We start from the raw sequence: 18,335 nt of genomic DNA, 5'->3' as shown, positions 1-18,335 counted from the left end.
ATACGTGTCCTGCGGCCAGGGCACCAAGTGTTCCTGCGGCCAGCCCTCCTGCTCCTGCGGCCAGGGCATCAGCCATCAGGCGCCGCCTCGGCTAGGGCTGCAGACGCCCCAGCCACGCGTCCAGCGCCCTCCGTCTGCATGCGGTGGCTCTCCATCCATGGTGAGAGATCGGAGAGGTGGGGGAGGCGGCCAGATGAATCGATCGATCGACAGATGAAATGTTGAGCCAGATGAATTACCGATCGACAAGGTAGAAGAATGAGGGGGCAATACGGGCATTATGGAAAAATACATGTATTTAGGATTATCAAAGTGGCCATAATGTCATGTATTCCGAAGTGCAAGTGTTTCGGATGTCATTTTAGCGAAGCGAATGTTAGAAATCCTATTCTAGCGAAGCCGCTTGTTTGGAGTCCTATAATAGCAATTTTCTCATGGAAAGCCAAACCACGCGAATCACGGAGGAACAGTTAACAGAGAACATGACAGATCGAAGGATCCGGAGGGACGGCGCATATACCTCGGAGCGGAGTGGATCTGGTGTGGTTTAGCTGAAACGATTGAGAGTCGCAGCAAGGGTAGCCTGTTGGGGGATGGACGGGGCAGATCCGCAAATAGACGGGGCAGATGGCCCGGGGCGGATAGGGCAAGTACTCGTTGCGGATCGCCCACCGCCGGATTCATAAGCGGCGTGGGCTAGATCCTGAATCAAATCAGTGGATGTGTGGTGTGAGTATAAAGCTTGTATTTTTTTTTGAAGACACTAAAAGGGTGTCTCATATCTGATTCATATCGAGGAAAATAATTAATAGTACAATATAAGGACAACTTGACACAAGATAACATAAAGAAAATAAAATTACATCGAAGAGCTCTTTGATCGTCTTCTTCAACTGATTGTTCGTTGTCCACCGGAACTTGAAAAACACACTGAAAAGGTAGTGAGGGAAAAGAACACCTGCAAACGTCATCGCCACACAAGGCTTTGAAGACCGCAAAAACCACTCGTTGCTTACAACGAGATCTAGCAACCGCTGAAAGAACATCAGCTGGGGGAACACCCCAAGCAACACAGACTTGCAATCCTTCACAATCAAAACAGAGGGTTGAAGAAACCGGATCTTATCGCAGAACAGATCGAAAGAAGAGGTCGAAGTTACCACAACAAAAGACAGCCAACTGCATCTTCTGATTGACACACCAACTATAAAGATCTGAAGAGAACCTTCAGATATAGCAGAACTAACTCCTACTTGGCCATCGTCGGCGCCGAAATAGATGTCGTCGAGGTAGGAAAAGACCGGGGAGACCTTATTCCAAAGCGTCATCGTCACCACCACCTCGTCAATGTCACTAGAAAACCAAACCCTAACAAAAAGTAAACAGATCTATGAAAAAATGGATCCCGCTCCTCTACCTGCCGTTGGCGAGGCTACCGGAGGGACAGAGGAGAGGGACCGAGGGGACGGCATTGGGAGGCTCCGGCGGCAGTAGGGGTCGAGAGAGTTTTTAGGCTCTCCGCACTGGGTACTCTAACCCATACGGTACGCTATTTTTTAGTACCGCCATAGCAGAAAAACCTTCGCAGCGGGGGACGGTAACGGTAAGCCGTCCGCTAGCGTCGTGGACGAGGCGCCGTCCGCTATTCTTAGGGGAGAGCGAGGCGTCCGCCATCCACCTCCCGAGGCAACCACCGCGGACCTCCCGCCACTGGTTGGAACCAGGGTTCACCTTTTCGTTTTTTTTACGAATCCCGCCGATCACCGGAAACGAAATTCCGGACGAAATTCCGCCGAAAACCGCATTTTCCGAACGGAATGTGAATTCAAATTTAAAAAACGGAATTCCGGAAATTCCGGGCGAAATTCCGCTACTTTCCGGCGGAATTCCGCTACTTTCCGGCGGAATTCCGGACTTTTTGATGGAAAATGTCATTTTTTGACTACAAATGCTCCAAACATATGAAGAATTAAATAATTTAATAGAATTTTTTTTGTATCTATTGTATATTGCAATGTACAATGCATATTAAATATATTACACACAAATTATTCATAACAAAAGTATATTGTTACATGAAATCACAAATAACTTAAATTGCATAGACCATAATATAAGTTTATAATACATAAATTGCATAGTCTATATAAAAACCCAAGTTCAATCCAATAAACAATGTTTATGTATATCACGTAGTACTTAATAATTAATGAAGATATGATGAAAGTGTAAGGATAAATAAAGGAGACCTCTCATTCCATTCAAAAGGTATATTCTTTTAACCCATTGATAGTACGGATATTAAAAAGCTATAAATCCTACCTCATTAGACTACAAATAATCTTGTTTTTCAACTAAAATGCAATTTTAGCCTAGCAAATGATCTTAGATTTGAGTGTGTTCTAGTCCTATTTGCTCAGAAGAACACCTAGTTTTTTATCATATTTTTTCCTAATTTTTTACAAATATTTTTGAATTTTTAAATTTGAAAACGAAAAATGACGAAAAATACCGGAATTCCATTTCCCGGCTACTAGCGGAAACGGAAAATTTTCCGGTTTTCCGGCGGTTTTCCGCCGGAAAGTTGAACCCTGGTTGGAACCGCCCGGAGGCACGACAGCGCGGAGCAGAGGAGTGGGCGGCGCGGCGCTCGTCCATGGCCGCCGTCGCTTGCACCGCGCTCGCCCATGGCCGCCGCGAGGCCCGCCGTGGTCCGCCTCGCCGCTGTCCGCCCTCGCCGCGGTCCGCCCGCGTGCTGCGGTCATGCCTCCGAGCTACGGCGTAGGGAAAGGAGGCCGGGGAGGGGAGGAGCGAGGGAGGAGGGAGCGCCGCGTCCGCGGTTGCGCGCCGCCGGCCCGCCGCCGCCGCGCACCGGCCCGCTCCGCACCGCGCTGCTCCGGACCCGAGGAGGGAGGCGGCAGATTCGCCGGACGCCGGCCCGGGACCCCCCGCCGCACGCACATCCGCACGCCCTGCTAGCGCCTGGAGGACGGAGGAGGCGCGGCAAGGGGGTGGAGGTCGGAGGAGGCGCCCGTGGACCTCTGCCGTCCGCCCAGGCCGCGCCCGCTCGCCCACGCCCGCCACTGAAATAGACAGAGGAGGTGGGTGGGGGTGGTGCGCGAGGGAGGGAGCGGAGGCCGCCCATGGCCGCCCGCCGAGCTCGCCGCGCCGTGGCCGCCCGCCGCGCATTTGTCGTCGGCAGCTCGCAACCGTCCGCCGCGAGCCCAACGCGGCCGGCTCGGGGAGGGGGCGCCGGATCCCGGCGGGGCTCGCGCAGCCGGGGCCTTGCACCGCCTCTTCCGGAGAGCTCGCGCAGGCCGGCAGCCAAGCTCGCGCAGGCCCGCCTGGCCGCCGCGACCGGCGCGCGCGGAGGGGGGAGGAGTAGGAGAGGGAGCGGCGGCCGGCAATGGAGGGAGGAACCATGGAGAGAGGGAGGCGCGGCGCCGGTGACGGCAGTGGGCGACGCGCTGGGAGTGGGGAGAGAGAAGATGGGAGGGAGGGGTCGGTGGGGAGAGAGAAGATGAGAGAGACTAAAAAACTGACATGTGGGTCCTGTATTTGGTAGTCGGTATAGAGAAGAAATATAGAGAATAAATGGATGCAGCAAAATTAAATATAAAGGAGAGAATTTTGATGACCAGACAGAAATATTTTTTTTACAAAATAATTTTAGAGTATGGTATTAAAGTATGACGAATGCATATAGTCTTAGTGCAACAGGGTAGGTATGAAGCTTGTACCTAGAAGACTAGGATGAGGATTTCAATCTGCTTTGTACTCCTTGAAGTAGATTTTGAGAGCTTATCGTTTATCCTAACCCAGCACCCTCTGCACTGTCCCGAGCCCCTGACTGATCCGCGTGGCCGCTGGCTGTCGCCAGCTCCGAAATGGTCTTGCCGTCGAGCCGGAGGACCAGGCAGCGACATGAGAGGGAGTGGGCCCTTCTTCTCATTCTCGGCGACCTCGAGCTCCGCCTTTTCTTCTCATTCTCTGGCTGCTGTGTGCGTTATTTTCAATTAAAATACGTGACGCAGTGACTGATGTGATATTTTAGGGCGGTTAACCGTTAATCTTCAGATGATAAGTCAGATAGGTCAGGTACTCAGGTTCACTGTCAGTGGCAAGTTACTGGTCATGTTCGTGATGTCCTATACTTTAGACTAGATTTCTGAACAATTGTACAGGTAGCTATCTTAATAAGCACTCCAAATAGTCAGGAGCCGATTTTTCTTCTTGGCAATTTGGTGCCTACATCTACACTGAGTATTTGAGTTAGCTTTTGCGCATCAGCCATGGTTTAATTTTGAAATCAGGCATCTACCACCTGAGACCATCTGAACTGTGGACTCGTATTTTGTGTTTTCTTTGTCAACAATAACCATGCATTTCCGAAAAGGGTAAAAGGCAAAACGGTAGGATAACCTAAGGAGCAATAGGCATCAACAGCATGGGGGAAAAATACTGAAACAAATCTGGCGGCTAATTTGTGGAAATGAACAGTTTTCATTGGCTTTCCACCGTGTTCCCATGTCCAATGCTCTTTATAGTTCTCTGTTCCTTTCTCTTTTGGACTTGTGCTCATGTATGCATATGTTTTGTTATTTTTTTTTCTACTAAAACATCCATGTAAGGTAAAAGGAAAGGGAAGGAGCAACTAAGAACAATAGGGCAAGGGAGGCATCAGGAAAACACCAAATTAATGCTTTCCTCCATGTTCCAGTGCCCACTGCTCTTAGACACTCATTTCTTCATCTTCCGCTGACTCACTCTCAAGATTCAATCACTGCTTGGCAGCACCTTTAGTACCGGCTCATATCAACCGCGCTAAACTGTTTACCCGGTATGATTGGGGCTTTTAATCTTGGTTGTTTTGTTTAGTACCGGTTGCAGAACTGGTACTTATAGCACATTTTAACCGGTGATAAGCACTTTTTGTAGTAGATGAGTTATTTTAATAGCTATGGTGTGAACGACGAGCAAAGACAAGCGCCTCTATAATGGTACCAACATTTGTGGTGTGAAATGACCAATTCCAACTAAGTTGGATATCCCGCAACAAAATTAAATTTGGCCGCCTAATCCTTAACTTTTGACATTTGCCGACAATCATCCATGAATAATGTCAATTTCCTTGAAGGACGATGAAAGGAGTAGTTACAGTACCTCATTAATTATTGCTTCTGCAGGTGCCTGTCTCGGCATATATGCTTCCTGTGCTCTTGTTGCCTTGTTGGGCGATCACATGCATGTCGCTGTCTTCCTCCTTTGCCCGGGCGTGCAGATACAAGGTGGTTGCTTCTTGCTTGTATGCTCCACCGCACCATGGGACCTGACAGGTTCCGATCTGTGATCGTGAGCGCCTGCCTAACCTATGGCTTCCCCTATCTCTAGCTAAACTGTTGACCTTGGCTTTGGCACTTGGCACTAGTAGTTTGGTACTTTGGCATTATTATTATTACTAGGTATTTATGTCCGTGTGTTGCTACTGATAGATATCTGTTTATTAATTTGTAGGAATCTACGTGATCAAATCGTGGATGGAGTGCTGGTCCGATTCAGGATGGACTAAGACCCACATGTCACTGGCACAAGATGGACTAGACAAAAAATTTATGTGAAAATCTTATTCGCTTTAGTAATAGATATAGATATAAGCCCATAATTGTAACTCAAAATGAATTTAAGGCCGTTCTGCCGATCGAGCAGCCCATGTGACTCGTTTAGTATTATATTATTATTTTATCACACATTTGATTGAATTTATTCAGTCTTCAAGCGCATGGTGTGGATCGTCTGATCTGCTGTCCTGATTCTTACAGTCAAAAGGTTAAGCGTCCCTGATTCCTTTCGACTGAATGAACAAATCTCAATTCAGCCAAGTGCTCGCCTTGCCCGGCCAGGATTCCTGGATCTCCTCATCCATTTTTCTTTTCGGGCAACGCTCCTTATTCTCTGGGCGTTTCTCGCCTAGCATGCATTTAGACATTCAATACTCGTCAAAACCTAGTACTTACATTCACATAAATTGCGGACTTGGGGCTTTTTAACACTAGATTATTTTTTTTCTGTCAGTTAGTTCACTCACTGGTCTCTAGTCGTACTTGTAACTGTTCCTGAGTGTAATTTCTTTACTGCTTATTACTGTGCTGAGCAAATTGGGATGGAGTTTTGATTTTGACCATCCCATCTCATCTTCTGCATACAGTATCTGAGTGATCATCCATGGGTGGAGGATGAATGCCACTACATTATGCTGAGCACATCCCAAGTTGCGCCACTCATGACTCACCCACCCACTTGTTTGCCACGAGCACTACATGACGGTGAGGACTGAGTATAAATTAAAGATGGGGCTCATCTGCCCTCCAAAAATTGTGTTGCATTGCCGTCGGTTATATGAACACTACCCTACTCTAGTCTCTTGTCTTGTGTTGCAAAATTAGTACCAAGAAAGAAGATGCGGGGTTTGAGGAGCTCAAGCAGCCTACTAGTGGCGGCAGCAGCACTGCTGCTCTTCTGCTGCTGCTTCACCATTGGTAGTCCAACTCTGAACACCTTTCATCCCTCACTACTACTCTTCATCTCGGCAGCATCGTCCTCTCCGGCCGGCGACCCCTTAAGGCCGGATCGAGTCCCTAATAATTGATTCAACTGGTTCTGCAGGGGACGCCAATGGCGGCCTTAGGCTGGGTTACTACTCGGCGAGCTGCCCGCGCGCGGAGGACGTCGTCAGGGAGCAGGTGGCGCAGCTGTACGACAAGCACGGCAACACGGCGGTGTCGTGGCTGCGCGCCCTGTTCCACGACTGCATGGTCGGGTCCTGCGACGCGTCGCTGCTGCTGGACACGAGCGCCGCCGCGGGCGTCTCCGAGAAGTCCGCCCCGCGGAGCTTCGGCATGCGCAACTTCAAGTACGTCGACGCCATCAAGGCGGCGCTGGAGCGGGAGTGCCCCGGCACCGTCTCCTGCGCCGACGTGCTTGCCCTCGCCGCGCGGGACGGCGCCGCCGCGCTGGGCGGGCCGCGCGTCGCCATGCGCACGGGCCGGCTGGACAGCCGGGTGAGCCGCTACGACGAGGTGGGGCGCGACCTCCCCAACCACAACGACAGCGTGTCGGCGGTGCTGTCCCGGTTCGCGGCCGTGGGCGTGGACGCCGAGGGCGCGGTGGCGCTGCTGGGCGCGCACTCCGTCGGCCGCGTGCACTGCTTCAACCTGGTGGGGCGGCTGTACCCGTCGGTGGACGCCGGCATAGACCCGGCCTACGGCGCCTACCTCCGGGGGCGGTGCCCGACGGCGGACGCCAGGGAGGACACGCGCGACGTCGCGTACGCGCGCAACGACCGCGCCACGCCCATGGTGCTCGACAACATGTACTACAAGAACCTGCTGGCGCGCAAGGGCCTCCTCCTCGTCGACCAGCGGCTGGCCGACGACCCCCGCACCGCGCCCTTCGTCGCCAGGATGGCCGCCGACAACACCTACTTCCACGACCGCTTCGCCGCTGCGCTCCTCACCATGTCGGAGAACAACCCGCTCGCCGCCGACGAGGGGGAGGTCAGGCGCGACTGCAGGTTCGTCAACTCGGCATGATGATCGAAGACGACTGCAGGTCCGCTAGCTGCCTAGCTAGCTATATATTCGATCAGGACTTGCCGTGTTCCATATGGTGTATGGTCTGGGCGAAAATTCTATCTAGCTATATATGCAGTACTACGCGTTATCTTTACCATTATCTTTATCTATATTATCTATTTTTAAAGTGAGTAAGTTTCCACCTCAAATTTTGATTTGGCCCGTCTTGTGTCATTAATAGGTGGGCCTTAATCCACCCCGTATGCGAGTCCGACTAGCCTTTCATCAATCGAAATCTTAATTGAGACCCAGACAAATGAATCGGAATCATAATTGGAATCTAAAAAATCAATTCCTGGACAATCAATGCCTCAGCATAATCAAACACGGCCTGTACACAGAGTGAACGCACATAAAGTTGTTGATATTATGTAGATCTATTATATTACCTGTAGCAACGCACGGGTACTATGTTAGTCTATTTTTAAATAAGGTTTCAACGTTTTTTTTTGGTTTGGTCCACCTTTATGCCACTCACGAGGGTGGGCCTTTATTGCGGAACATGTATTTATTTTAGTTTGAATTCTATTAGATTTCATCAATCACCATGACTAAACTACACCTTAGATCCCTAAACTTGTCTCACTGTGTCAACATAGTCTCTAAAACTCTAAAAATCCGTATCTTGATCCATGAACTTGCTAATAAGTGCACGTGAGGTCCAAACCACCACTAAACCATGTGATTGGACTGGATTGCAAGGAGAGGGATTTTTCTAGGGGTTATGAGCAAGAATGTCATGACACCACGTGATGAGCAGGCGGGCATGGTGGTGCGGCCTGGGAACGAGCAAGCGGCAACACCGAGCAAGCAAGGCAGCACGCGCGAGCGGAGTGGCGCTACGCGGTGGCGTGTGGATCTTGGCGGAGAGACACGGGCGAAACAGCAGCAGCTAGTAGGAGGGGTCTAGGGGGCATGAAGGAGCTTAGTGGTGGGCTCGTTCATATGATTAGAATGATTCTATAGATGGAGAAGATTGATAGAAAAATTGCTAATGATGAAATCAACAATGCTACAAAAAAATGTTGTAATCTACGATAGTCAAATTTCATTGTAGAGATCACTGAAAAACCACAAAATGATATCTATAATGTTTTTTGATAATATTATGTATTGAGTGTCACAGATTACACCTCATGACGTTTTTAATGAAACCATCACAGATTGAAACAATCTGTAAGCATATACAGTGGATCAATTGTCTTTGCAATTAGATGAAATTGAGAAGGTGGATGTATAGGCCACCAAGTTGGAGCAGATGCAAGCAAAGGTACGTAGATCTCTAAATGACCTTAATTTGGCGTGAGCAGATCCTCATCCGCGATTGTATGCATAGTATTGTTGTTCTAGAGGTGGATAAGTATGATACTGGAGGAACTTAGAGAACATACTAGATGCCTAAGATGAAATTTCCTCCATCGGAAGTTAACATCGTTAACACACTCAAGAAAAGCAATGGATCGAAATGGTTGGTTCAAGGTAAAATCTTTTTAAAAATATATTAAAGTCTTGAAGAATTTTCAGATAATCGAATTACAACTCTGAGTCTTTTTTTTTAACCGTGCATGAGAATGTATTTCATTAAGAGGAAGTGAGTTATAATCATGAACTTCGAGAGAACCCCCAAAACGTAGAGTTACAAGCATATGCCACATAGATGGTGGCACATGATCCGACACTACATAAGCAAATGGAAGAAAGAATCCACAACCACCACATTGCACAACAAAATAAGCTATTGAAGCCCCCCACATGATCACCGGCTAAGAAAGAAACAAGATCATCAAATGCAAAAGTATGGACAACCATGCAAGCAAGATGCCTCCTCCAGGGAGAGAGCACGACGTCTATTTAAGGAATGGACTGCTGGCAAGGACAATTGGCAAAGCTTTCGCTTGCAAACACGTGACCCCAGCCCTGCACAATTGAGGAATGTGGACTACTCTATCTTACTTGTGATGAGTGAATTGTCAACCGTGCGGTGTGATCGTGCGCTTGGTCTTTGGTTGTAGGTACACGAGCGTCGAGTGTCGACGGAGAGTTGCCATGGAGGAGCCTAGGCCGGGCGGCAGTTGTGGCGTCCATTCCTGAATCAAGGGCGCAAGCGACGACGGAAGGAGGTTTCTTGGTTTGCGCCACAAAACCAAGGAGGCGGACGGTGGTTGAAGATGCCAAGTCGTGGAGGCACGGGCGTCGGTCTCGGGACTGACGGAGGCGACGGGCGTCGACGGCGTCTAGGGCTTCGCTGCGGGCGAGGAGGTGACGGGCGTCGGACGGCATCTAGGGCTGTCATAAGGCCGAGGCAGGAACGGCGTCTAGGGCCACGGCGTGGAGGCGGGAATCTTCCCGCGCGTGGGGTTTTGGCGGTTTTCTCAAAACCGGCCACCTACCCGGGTTTCGCGTACCCCCAAAACCGCGAACCGGATCTTCATCGGCACGGCGGCATCGCGGAGAAGACTTCGACTCGAAGAAAGAACCTCGATCGTCGGATGAGTCCATGCATCTTTTTCCGGTTTTGCCCCTACGGGCTTTCCAGTGTCTAATTGAGTCTAGGGGTAGTTTAGTCTTTTGGATTGAGAGTTGTTGGGGGTTAAATACCCCCTCTCCCTCTCGCTCTCTCTCTTTTTGGCCGGAACAGCACGCGGCCTCCCCTTGGCTGGCGCCCTCCTCCTCCTCCTCTTTCTCTTTTCCTCCCTCTCCTCTCTAGGAAATAGAAGTATGGATTGCTGAGATTTTTGTACTGAGATTTGATGGGAAAGGAGGCCCTTCCCTCCTTGTGCCCTCCGGGGTTTTGACTTCGATTCAATTTCGTTCATCTTGTGCATCGTTTTGTTGAAATTCGATTTTCCTTTGTCAATCCTTGAGCACGAGATGATGGGCTTCTTCTTGACGACTTCGTGACTCCTTGGAGTGATCCTAATCCTTCTAGCCTAGTGCTACAACCCCCGGAATCAAGAGTCTCCATGAATCGAAGTTTTTGCGTTCTAGAGAAAACCCCACTTTTGCTCAGATTTCTTTCGATTCCTCTCAATCCGCGAGGACTTTCATTGAAATCTTTTGGGGATGTGTTCTTGAAGTCATCATCTTCATCTTCCCAAAATTTGAGCTCATTTGGACTTGATTTGATCGTCCAATCGTCAAGTTTTTAAAGTTCGCTGGCTGGGAAAAACCCTGTTCTGCTCTGGCCGGATTTTTCGTTATCGCCGATTGAACCGACGCTTACATTCTTTTGCGTCAGATCAACCGGTGAGTGGAGTTTTCATGTGTTAGGGTTTTTAGGGTTTTCTGTGGTTGCACCGGTGTATCAAAATCTACCTGCATCGATTCAACCGGTCCTACTACTGGATTTACTGTTTCGCTCGTTCAACCGGCATATAGATTTTCCTAGACGTCGGTTAAGCTGGTGCTCAGGTTGTTTCGATTTGCTGCTCCTCTTGACAACTGCACCGGTGCTTTGGTTTTGCTAGCGTCGGTTTAACCGGTGCTTGTTAAGCACGTTTTGAGGCGTCTCTAGACAACTGCACCGACGATAATAGTTGATTTTGTCGGATCAACCGGTTCTCGCTTTTCTTTGCTGCCGGCTCTGCTCATCGGTTGAACCGACGCTGTTCAAATCAGTGCGTCGGATCAACCGGTGAGTTATACCGTGCTGGTTCTTGTGCTGTTTTCTCGTGTTTACTTCCGCGCTTGTTCACACTTGTTCCTAGGGCTGTTTTGTGTCGGTGTAGCTCCCATATAGCTGCTCTGAACTTTACCTAGGACTCTAGGGTTGGGAGTGCACTTGGGATCAAAGGCCGAACTTTCGTTTGCAAGAATTTTTGATCGGCTCCCATTCACCCCCCTCTGGTCGCCAGTTTCGGTCCCTCAAGTGGTATTAGAGCTTGGTTGAGGTTTTCAGTACCTTAACCGGTTCGAAAACCACTTGGCGACCATGGCGAGTCTTGGTAAGATCCTAGTGTTTTCCGGCGAGGACTATGCTTATTGGAAGGTTCGCATGCGTGCCTTCTTGCAAAGCATGGGAGCCGAGGTCGGGGATATCACCAAGAACGAGGCGTACGAGGTGCTTGCCATTCGGACCTCTCCTCTTCAGGTGTCCGAGCACGAGGCTAACGCCAAGGCTGTCAATGCCTTGTTCGCTGGTGTTTCTCGTGCAGAGTTCTCATGCGTCCAGGGTTTTCAGGATGCCCACAAAGTTTGGACGTGCCATGAGAACTACCACGAGGGCACACCTCAGGTTAAGGCTAGGTTGTTCGAGACTAACCGGCATGAATACGAGAATTTCACACAGGGGCCGGGTGAAAGCATTGGCGACATGTTCTGTCGGTTTCAATCGATTGTGAACAAAGTCAGTGCGAACAGATCTGCTGATGCCCTTGACTACACAGAGCACGAGAAGGCCCTCAAGTTGCTCTACGCACTTAACCGCTCTGTGTGGGATCTCAAGGTGAACACGATCATTGAGTCTGCAGGCTATGAGACTCTGACCGTGAATGAGCTTTTCAGCAAGCTCAAGGCCATGGAGGTGGATAGCCAGACACGAGCCAAGCTCAATGGTGCCCTTCCTTCCAAGAGCATCGCTCTTGTGACTGGCCCAGGTGGATCGAGCTCTAACGTTAACTCTGCTCTTGGTTTTTCTCTTGCCTCTTTGCCTTCTGTTACAGATGAGCAGTTAGAGACGCTGGGCGACGACGACTTGTGCCTCTTCATCAACAAGATTCAGCGTGTCTACCACAACAGGCAGAGGAAGAAGAACCCCGTGTGCTACCACTGCGGCGATCTGAACCACTTCATCGCCGACTGCCCCAAGAAGTCCGGCGGTGGCCAAAACAACAACTTCGACTACTACCGCCACCGCGACCGCGACGAGGGAGGCTCCAACAAGGAGCGTCGGCGCCACAAGCACCGCAGTCGTGACCGGGGAGGGCGCTTCGACAAGGAGTCGCTCAAGAAGCGCTTCCAGCACAAGGCCAAGAAGCGGAAGAAGGCTTTCCCGGTGCAGCTCAGCGACCTCGACAAGAGCTCCGACACTGACCGCTCTTCTTCACCGACCTCTGACGACGACAAGAAGAAGAAGAAGAAGCGGGACAAGGAAGCCACTGGCTTCATCGGCCTTTGCTTGGCGGCCGGTCGGCGCAAGGGTTTATGCACCATGGCGGGGGAGGCCAATGGTGCTCGTGCGTCTCCAGGTGGACATGCTACACCGACGCACGACGACTCTTCTCCTAGATCTGAGAATGATTAAGAGGTAAACTCCACGATTGACCTGCTTGATACGGAGGTTAGGGAGTTGTACGCCGCTCTCGACAATTAGAAGAGGCTGCTTAAGGAAGCAGCTAGAGAGCGTAGAAAGCTTAGGGCTGAGCTGGCTTGCGCTAGAGAGAAATCTGGTGGGATGAGTGCGCTGGCTGCATATCTCACATGAATGATCTTGTTGCTCTCCGTGCCAAGCATGATGAGAATGTTGCGAACTTGGATGTTGCCAAGACTTCGCTACTGACGTATCTCATGAGCTAGCTAAGGCCAAGCATGAGCTTCAACTGGCTAAGGATGCTCCCATTGTTAGTGATGTGCTTGAATGTGATGAGTGTCTCATTTTTAAGTCTGATCTAGCTTCTTTGCAGTCTAAGTTTGCCACTGTTATTTGTGAGCTAGAGGAGCTTAGATCTAGGCCTGTTCTGCTTGGTGCCTGTAAGCTTTGCCCCACGCTTAGGTCGGAGCTAGATGAGAAGAACGCCTTGATTAAGTCTTTAGGGAAGACTAATGTCAGGAAGTCTAGCCCACCCATTGATTGTCATATTTGCCCTGGTTTGATTTCTGATTTGGATAATCTTGCGGTAGAGAAAGCCAACCTGGAGAATGAGAATACCTATCTTAGGGCGATTCTGAGTTGGGTTTCTAGCAGTGAGCCGCAGTTGGGCATGATGATCAAGCAGTTTAAGCGTGGTGATGGTTTTGGGGTCGGTTACACATAAACGAAGTCAGACTTTGACAAGCTGTATGGTAAGATCGGCAAGGCTGCTAGAGTTCCAAGTGCTCTAAACACTGCTAGCACGAGCACGCAGCCTTCGCTTGTTGACCCCGTGGATGGTGTTCTTAAAGAACCATCGAAAGCACCTCCACAGAAGCCCAGTGAGCCCAATAAGCTGAGGAGTCCCCTCGATACGCTCCCTACTGTCAAAGCCCAGGTTGCCCAGAAGAAGGGGGCAGCTCCTCCCCGTCCGCAGGCGAGGCCTCCACCTCCCAAGAGAGAGGTGAGGTACCACTGCGAGTACTGTGACAGAGAGGGTCACCTGGAGGAGTTTTGCTTCAGGAGGAATTGGGCTGTGAGGCGTGACTAGGAGAGACGCAACCCGGACATGTACTCTGCTCGGGTGCATGGTCCTCCTCGGCGTGGTGCTAGGCAAGATGCTAGGGCGCGCCGTGTAGGTGGAGGACAGGGAGACGGTGGTGGTTACCGTGCTTTAGTGGGTGGTCGCTTTGACAGTCGTGCTCCGGGTCGTCCTCAGTACGGCTATGGACCACTAGACCGAGGCTTTGGAGGAGGTTACGATGCACCACGCTTTCCTCGCGGTGGTGGTCGTCATCTTCGCTGTAGACGGGACAGGGGGTACGCTTTGCCTGATTTTGCTAACCCCTCTGTAGAGCAAATGGCTCGACACTGGTTTGCTTCACACTTTGCTAACCCCAGTGTTGAGACATTTGCTCACCCTTTGTCCCACTACTGATGTGCAGGTTGGAGGCTTGGAGAACTGGTGGATCATGGACTCCGGTTGTTCGCGCCATATGACTGGGATTGACAAATGGTTCTCCAGCCTCACCCCAACGCACCACAAATAATACATCATATTTGGGAATAATGGTAAGGGCAAGGTACTTAGTGTTGGCGCTGTTAGAGTTTCTGATCGCTTCACCCTGAGAGGGGTTGCTTTGGTTTCGAATCTTGGCTTTAATTTGCTCTCTGTTTCGCAACTTCTTGATGAGGGGTTTGAAGTTCGCTTCAAGGAGGGTTGTTCTCAAGTTTTGGATTCCAGAGGAGACCTGGTTTGCCGGATCGTTCCTCGTGACCGAGTTTTCTTGGTCGATTTCTCTGGAACTCTTTTTAGCCCTTCTTGCTACTTGTTGGCTGATCCTTCTTCTGATTTGTGGAGGTGGCATAGGAGACTTGGACATTTGAGCTTTGACTTGTTGTCGAGACTTAGCTCACTTGGCCTAATATGAGGATTGCCTAAATTGAAGTTTGAGAAGGATCTTATTTGCCACCCATGTCGCCACGAGAAGATGATTGCTACTTCTCATCCGCATGTTAATCAGGTGATGACCACTCACCCTGGAGAGTTGCTACACATGGACACAGTTGGTCCTTATAGGGTGATGTCAGTTGGTGGGAAGTGGTACGTTCTTGTGATCGTGGATGATTTTTCTCGCTATTCTTGGGTCTTTTTCATGAGAACCAAGGATGAGGCTTTCGAGTTTGTTCGAGACTTGATCTTGAGGTTGAAAAACGAGCTACCCCAGGCCATGAGAGCGATTCACAGTGACAATGGCACAGAATTCAAAAATGCTCATTTTGACACCTTTTGCAGTGATCAAGGTCTTGAACACTAGTATTATTCCCCTTACACTCCACAGCAGAATGGGGTTGTAGAGCGGAAGAATCGGACGTTGGTTGAGATGGCTAGGACGATGCTCGATGAGCATAGGACTCCTAGAAAGTACTGGGCTGAGGCGGTTAACACCATTTGTTATATGTCCAATCGTATTTTCTTGCGTGCTTTCATGCACAAGACTTCTTATGAGTTGCGATTTGGACGCCAGCCCCGTGTTGATCATCTCAGAGTTTTCGGCTGCCGGTGTTTTGTGCTGAAAGAAGGAAATCTTGATAAGTTTGAGTCTCGCTCGTCTGACGGCATTTTTCTCGGTTATGCATCTCATTCCAGAGCATACCGTGTGTTACTTATTGATTCTAACATCGTCAGAGAGACTTGTGAAGTCACTTTCGACGAGACTGCACCGTGCAATGCTTCTATCTTTGAAGTTGCAGGAGAGAATGAGCTCGGCACCTCCATCTTTGAAGATGAGGAGGAAGAAGCTGCGGAGGGTGATGCTGAGTCTACCACGCGTGCTGTGGACCCAATCGCCTCCGCCATGAGCTCGGACGATGATGATGGCCCCGATCCTACTACGTCTACTTCCCGGGGGCCAGTCGAGCAGGTGACTCAGCCTTCACCAGATGCACCTGAGGAGGCACCAGCTTTGGTTGAGGAAGAGGCGACTTCGACAAGGGAAGCACAACGACATATTCAGCGTCATCATTCACCTCAACAGATGCTAGGTGACCTCAATGAGCGAGTCACACGGTCCAAGGTAACAAGTATCGCTGGCTTTGCTCATTCAGCATTTGTTGCCTCTTTTGAGCCCAAAGATATTGGACACGCTCTTTCTGATTCTAATTGGGTCAATGCCATGCATGAGAAACTCGAAAATTTTGAAAGAAACCAAGTTTGGGTTTTAGTCGAGCCTCCACCTGCTTGTAATCCCATCGGAATGAAGTGGGTCTTCAAAAACAAGCAGGGTAAGGATGGGTTGGTTGTTCGAAACAAGGTTCGTCTTGTTGCCTAGGGGTTTTGCCAAAAAGAAGGGATTGATTTTGAGGAAACTTTTGCCCCTGTTGCTCGTTTGGAAGCGATTCGGATTTTTCTTGCATTTGCTGCTTCTAAGGGTTTTAAAGTTTTCCAAATGGACGTTAAATCTGCCTTCTTAAATGGTTTTATCGAAGAAGAGGTTTATGCGAAACAACCCCCTGGTTTCGAAAATCCCAAGTTTCCAAACCGTGTTTATAAACTTCAGAAAGCACTTGGTTTGAAACAGGCACCTAGAGTTTGGTATGATAGACTGAAAACATTTTTGCTGGCTTAGGGTTTTAAAATGGGATGTGTGGATAAAACTTTGTTCCTTATGCGGTCTGGCACTGATTTTCTATTAGTTCAGATATACATGGATGATATTATCTTTGGTGGCTCTTCTCACGCTCTTGTCTCCAAGTTTTCTAAGCAGATGTCCAGGGAGTTCGAGATGAGTATGATGGGTGAGCTGCAGTTCTTTCTCGGGCTGCAGATCAAGCAAACTCCTCAGGGCACGTTCGTCCATCAAGCCAAGTACACCAGGGACTTGCTACTGAAGTTCGACATGAGTGACTTGTCACCTTAGCCGACTCCAATCAGCACTTCGACGGCGCTTGATGAGTACTTGGACGGTGAGGCGGTGGACCAGAATGAGTACATGAGCATGATCGGCTCTCTCCTGTACCTAACGGCGACGCGGCCGGACATTCAATTCAGCGTCGGCCTCTGTGCGCGGTATCAGGCTTCTCCGCGCACCTCCCACAGGTTGGTGGTGAAACGCATCTTCAGGTATCTGAAATTCACCCCTGAGTTTGGTCTCTGGTACTCTGTGGATTCTTCTCTGGTTTTGGTTGGCTTTTCTGATGCCGATTTTGGTGGGTGTCGGTTGGATCACAAGTCGACATCCGGCACTTGTCAATTTCTCGGTACGTCTTTGGTATCTTGGTCCTCTCGCAAGCAGGATAGCGTAGCGCTTTCTTCCACAGAAGCTGAGTATGTTGCCGCTGCTAACTGTTGCTCTCAGATACTTTGGATGAAACAAATCTTGCAGGATTATGGACTGAGTTTTGATAGGGTTCCCATCTTTGTAGATAACATGTCCGCTATTAGCATTGCAAAGAACCCTGTTCTACACTCCAGAACCAAACACATAGATATCCGGTTCCACTTCCTGCGAGACAATCATGAGAGAGGCCACATAGACTTGATCCATGTCCCTTCAGAGAGGCAAACCGCAGATATCCTAACCAAACCTCTTGAGCAGGACACCTTTGCTCGCTTGCGAGGGGAGCTTGAGGTTTGTTACCCCTTTTGATTGCTGACTTTTCCTTGGTTAGCTTTGTAGGTATTGTTTGTTTTTCTCTTCGTTTTCTAGGTTTGGTAGTTGCATTGTGCATATGCATTGTACATTTATGCATTTTGTATTGCTTCAGTTGCACTAGCATTCTTGTATACATTGCTATGATCTCCTAGTGCTTGCTAGTGTGAGTTTATAAACGTGATCATGAATAGTTTGCTCCACTATGTATATGACATCATCTGAGTTAAGCTATTTTGATTTGAAAATTTAAAAACATGGTCACCTTGTCCTGGCTACTAGCATGTTAGGGCGTGTTGATATGCTTTGCTATCTCACTCATGCTAGTGTAGCCTTTCGTTCAGCAATTCATACTTGACATGATCTAAATTTGATGAAATTGCTTGAATTGTGCTTGAAATGGAATGGAAAGTTCCAGGTGGGATTGCTTGTCGCACTGATCGAGCTTTCGGGACGGCTCACTTTGCACTTGTGAGAACCCGGGCAAGGCTGTGTATGACTGAAACGAGTGTCTTAAGCTTCTGATTGCCTTTGACATAGGCTTGGCCTCGTTGCTAAGTAAAGCATTACAAGTTTTCAACCCTTGGCATTAAAAAATTGCTTGATATAATTTGATTGTGAAATGAATGTCTCCAACTTGCTTTGGATGTTTTTGGCTCACCTGTATGAGTTTGATTAGCACTGTTTATCATTCCCTACTTGCTAGTGCTAGATCAAGGGTGATGCTTTTATTTCTCATAAACTGGAACTTGCCTAGTTTTAGAC

General features: G+C 49.3%; 1 protein-coding gene across 1 annotated transcript; it reads left to right on the top strand.

The window, feature by feature from the left end:
- The first annotated feature begins 6,349 nt into the window (after positions 1-6,349).
- Positions 6,350-7,776, top strand: LOC120665725 (peroxidase 21-like). The gene is made up of 2 exons (XM_039945387.1): positions 6,350-6,536; positions 6,664-7,776. Exons 1-2 carry the CDS (start codon positions 6,458-6,460, stop codon positions 7,587-7,589), a joined length of 1,005 nt encoding a protein of 334 aa, XP_039801321.1. The 5' UTR covers positions 6,350-6,457; the 3' UTR covers positions 7,590-7,776.
- The last annotated feature ends 10,559 nt before the right edge of the window (positions 7,777-18,335 follow it).

This window comes from Panicum virgatum, chromosome 3N, assembly GCF_016808335.1.
Source record: "Panicum virgatum strain AP13 chromosome 3N, P.virgatum_v5, whole genome shotgun sequence".
In the NCBI taxonomy this organism is placed as follows: Eukaryota; Viridiplantae; Streptophyta; class Magnoliopsida; order Poales; family Poaceae; genus Panicum; species Panicum virgatum.
Note: the sequence above shows the minus strand (reverse complement) of the source record. Positions and strands in the feature narration are given on the sequence as shown.

What these genes read in the sequence shown, in the direction of transcription:
- LOC120665725 (XM_039945387.1), top strand. Translation starts at nt 6,458, where the DNA reads ATGCGGGGTTTGAGGAGCTCAAGCAGCCTACTAGTGGCGGCAGCAGCA. An exon ending in CTGCTGCTGCTTCACCATTG is followed by an intron (nt 6,537 to 6,663) that starts GTAGTCCAACTC and finishes CTGGTTCTGCAG; the next exon opens with GGGACGCCAATGGCGGCCTT.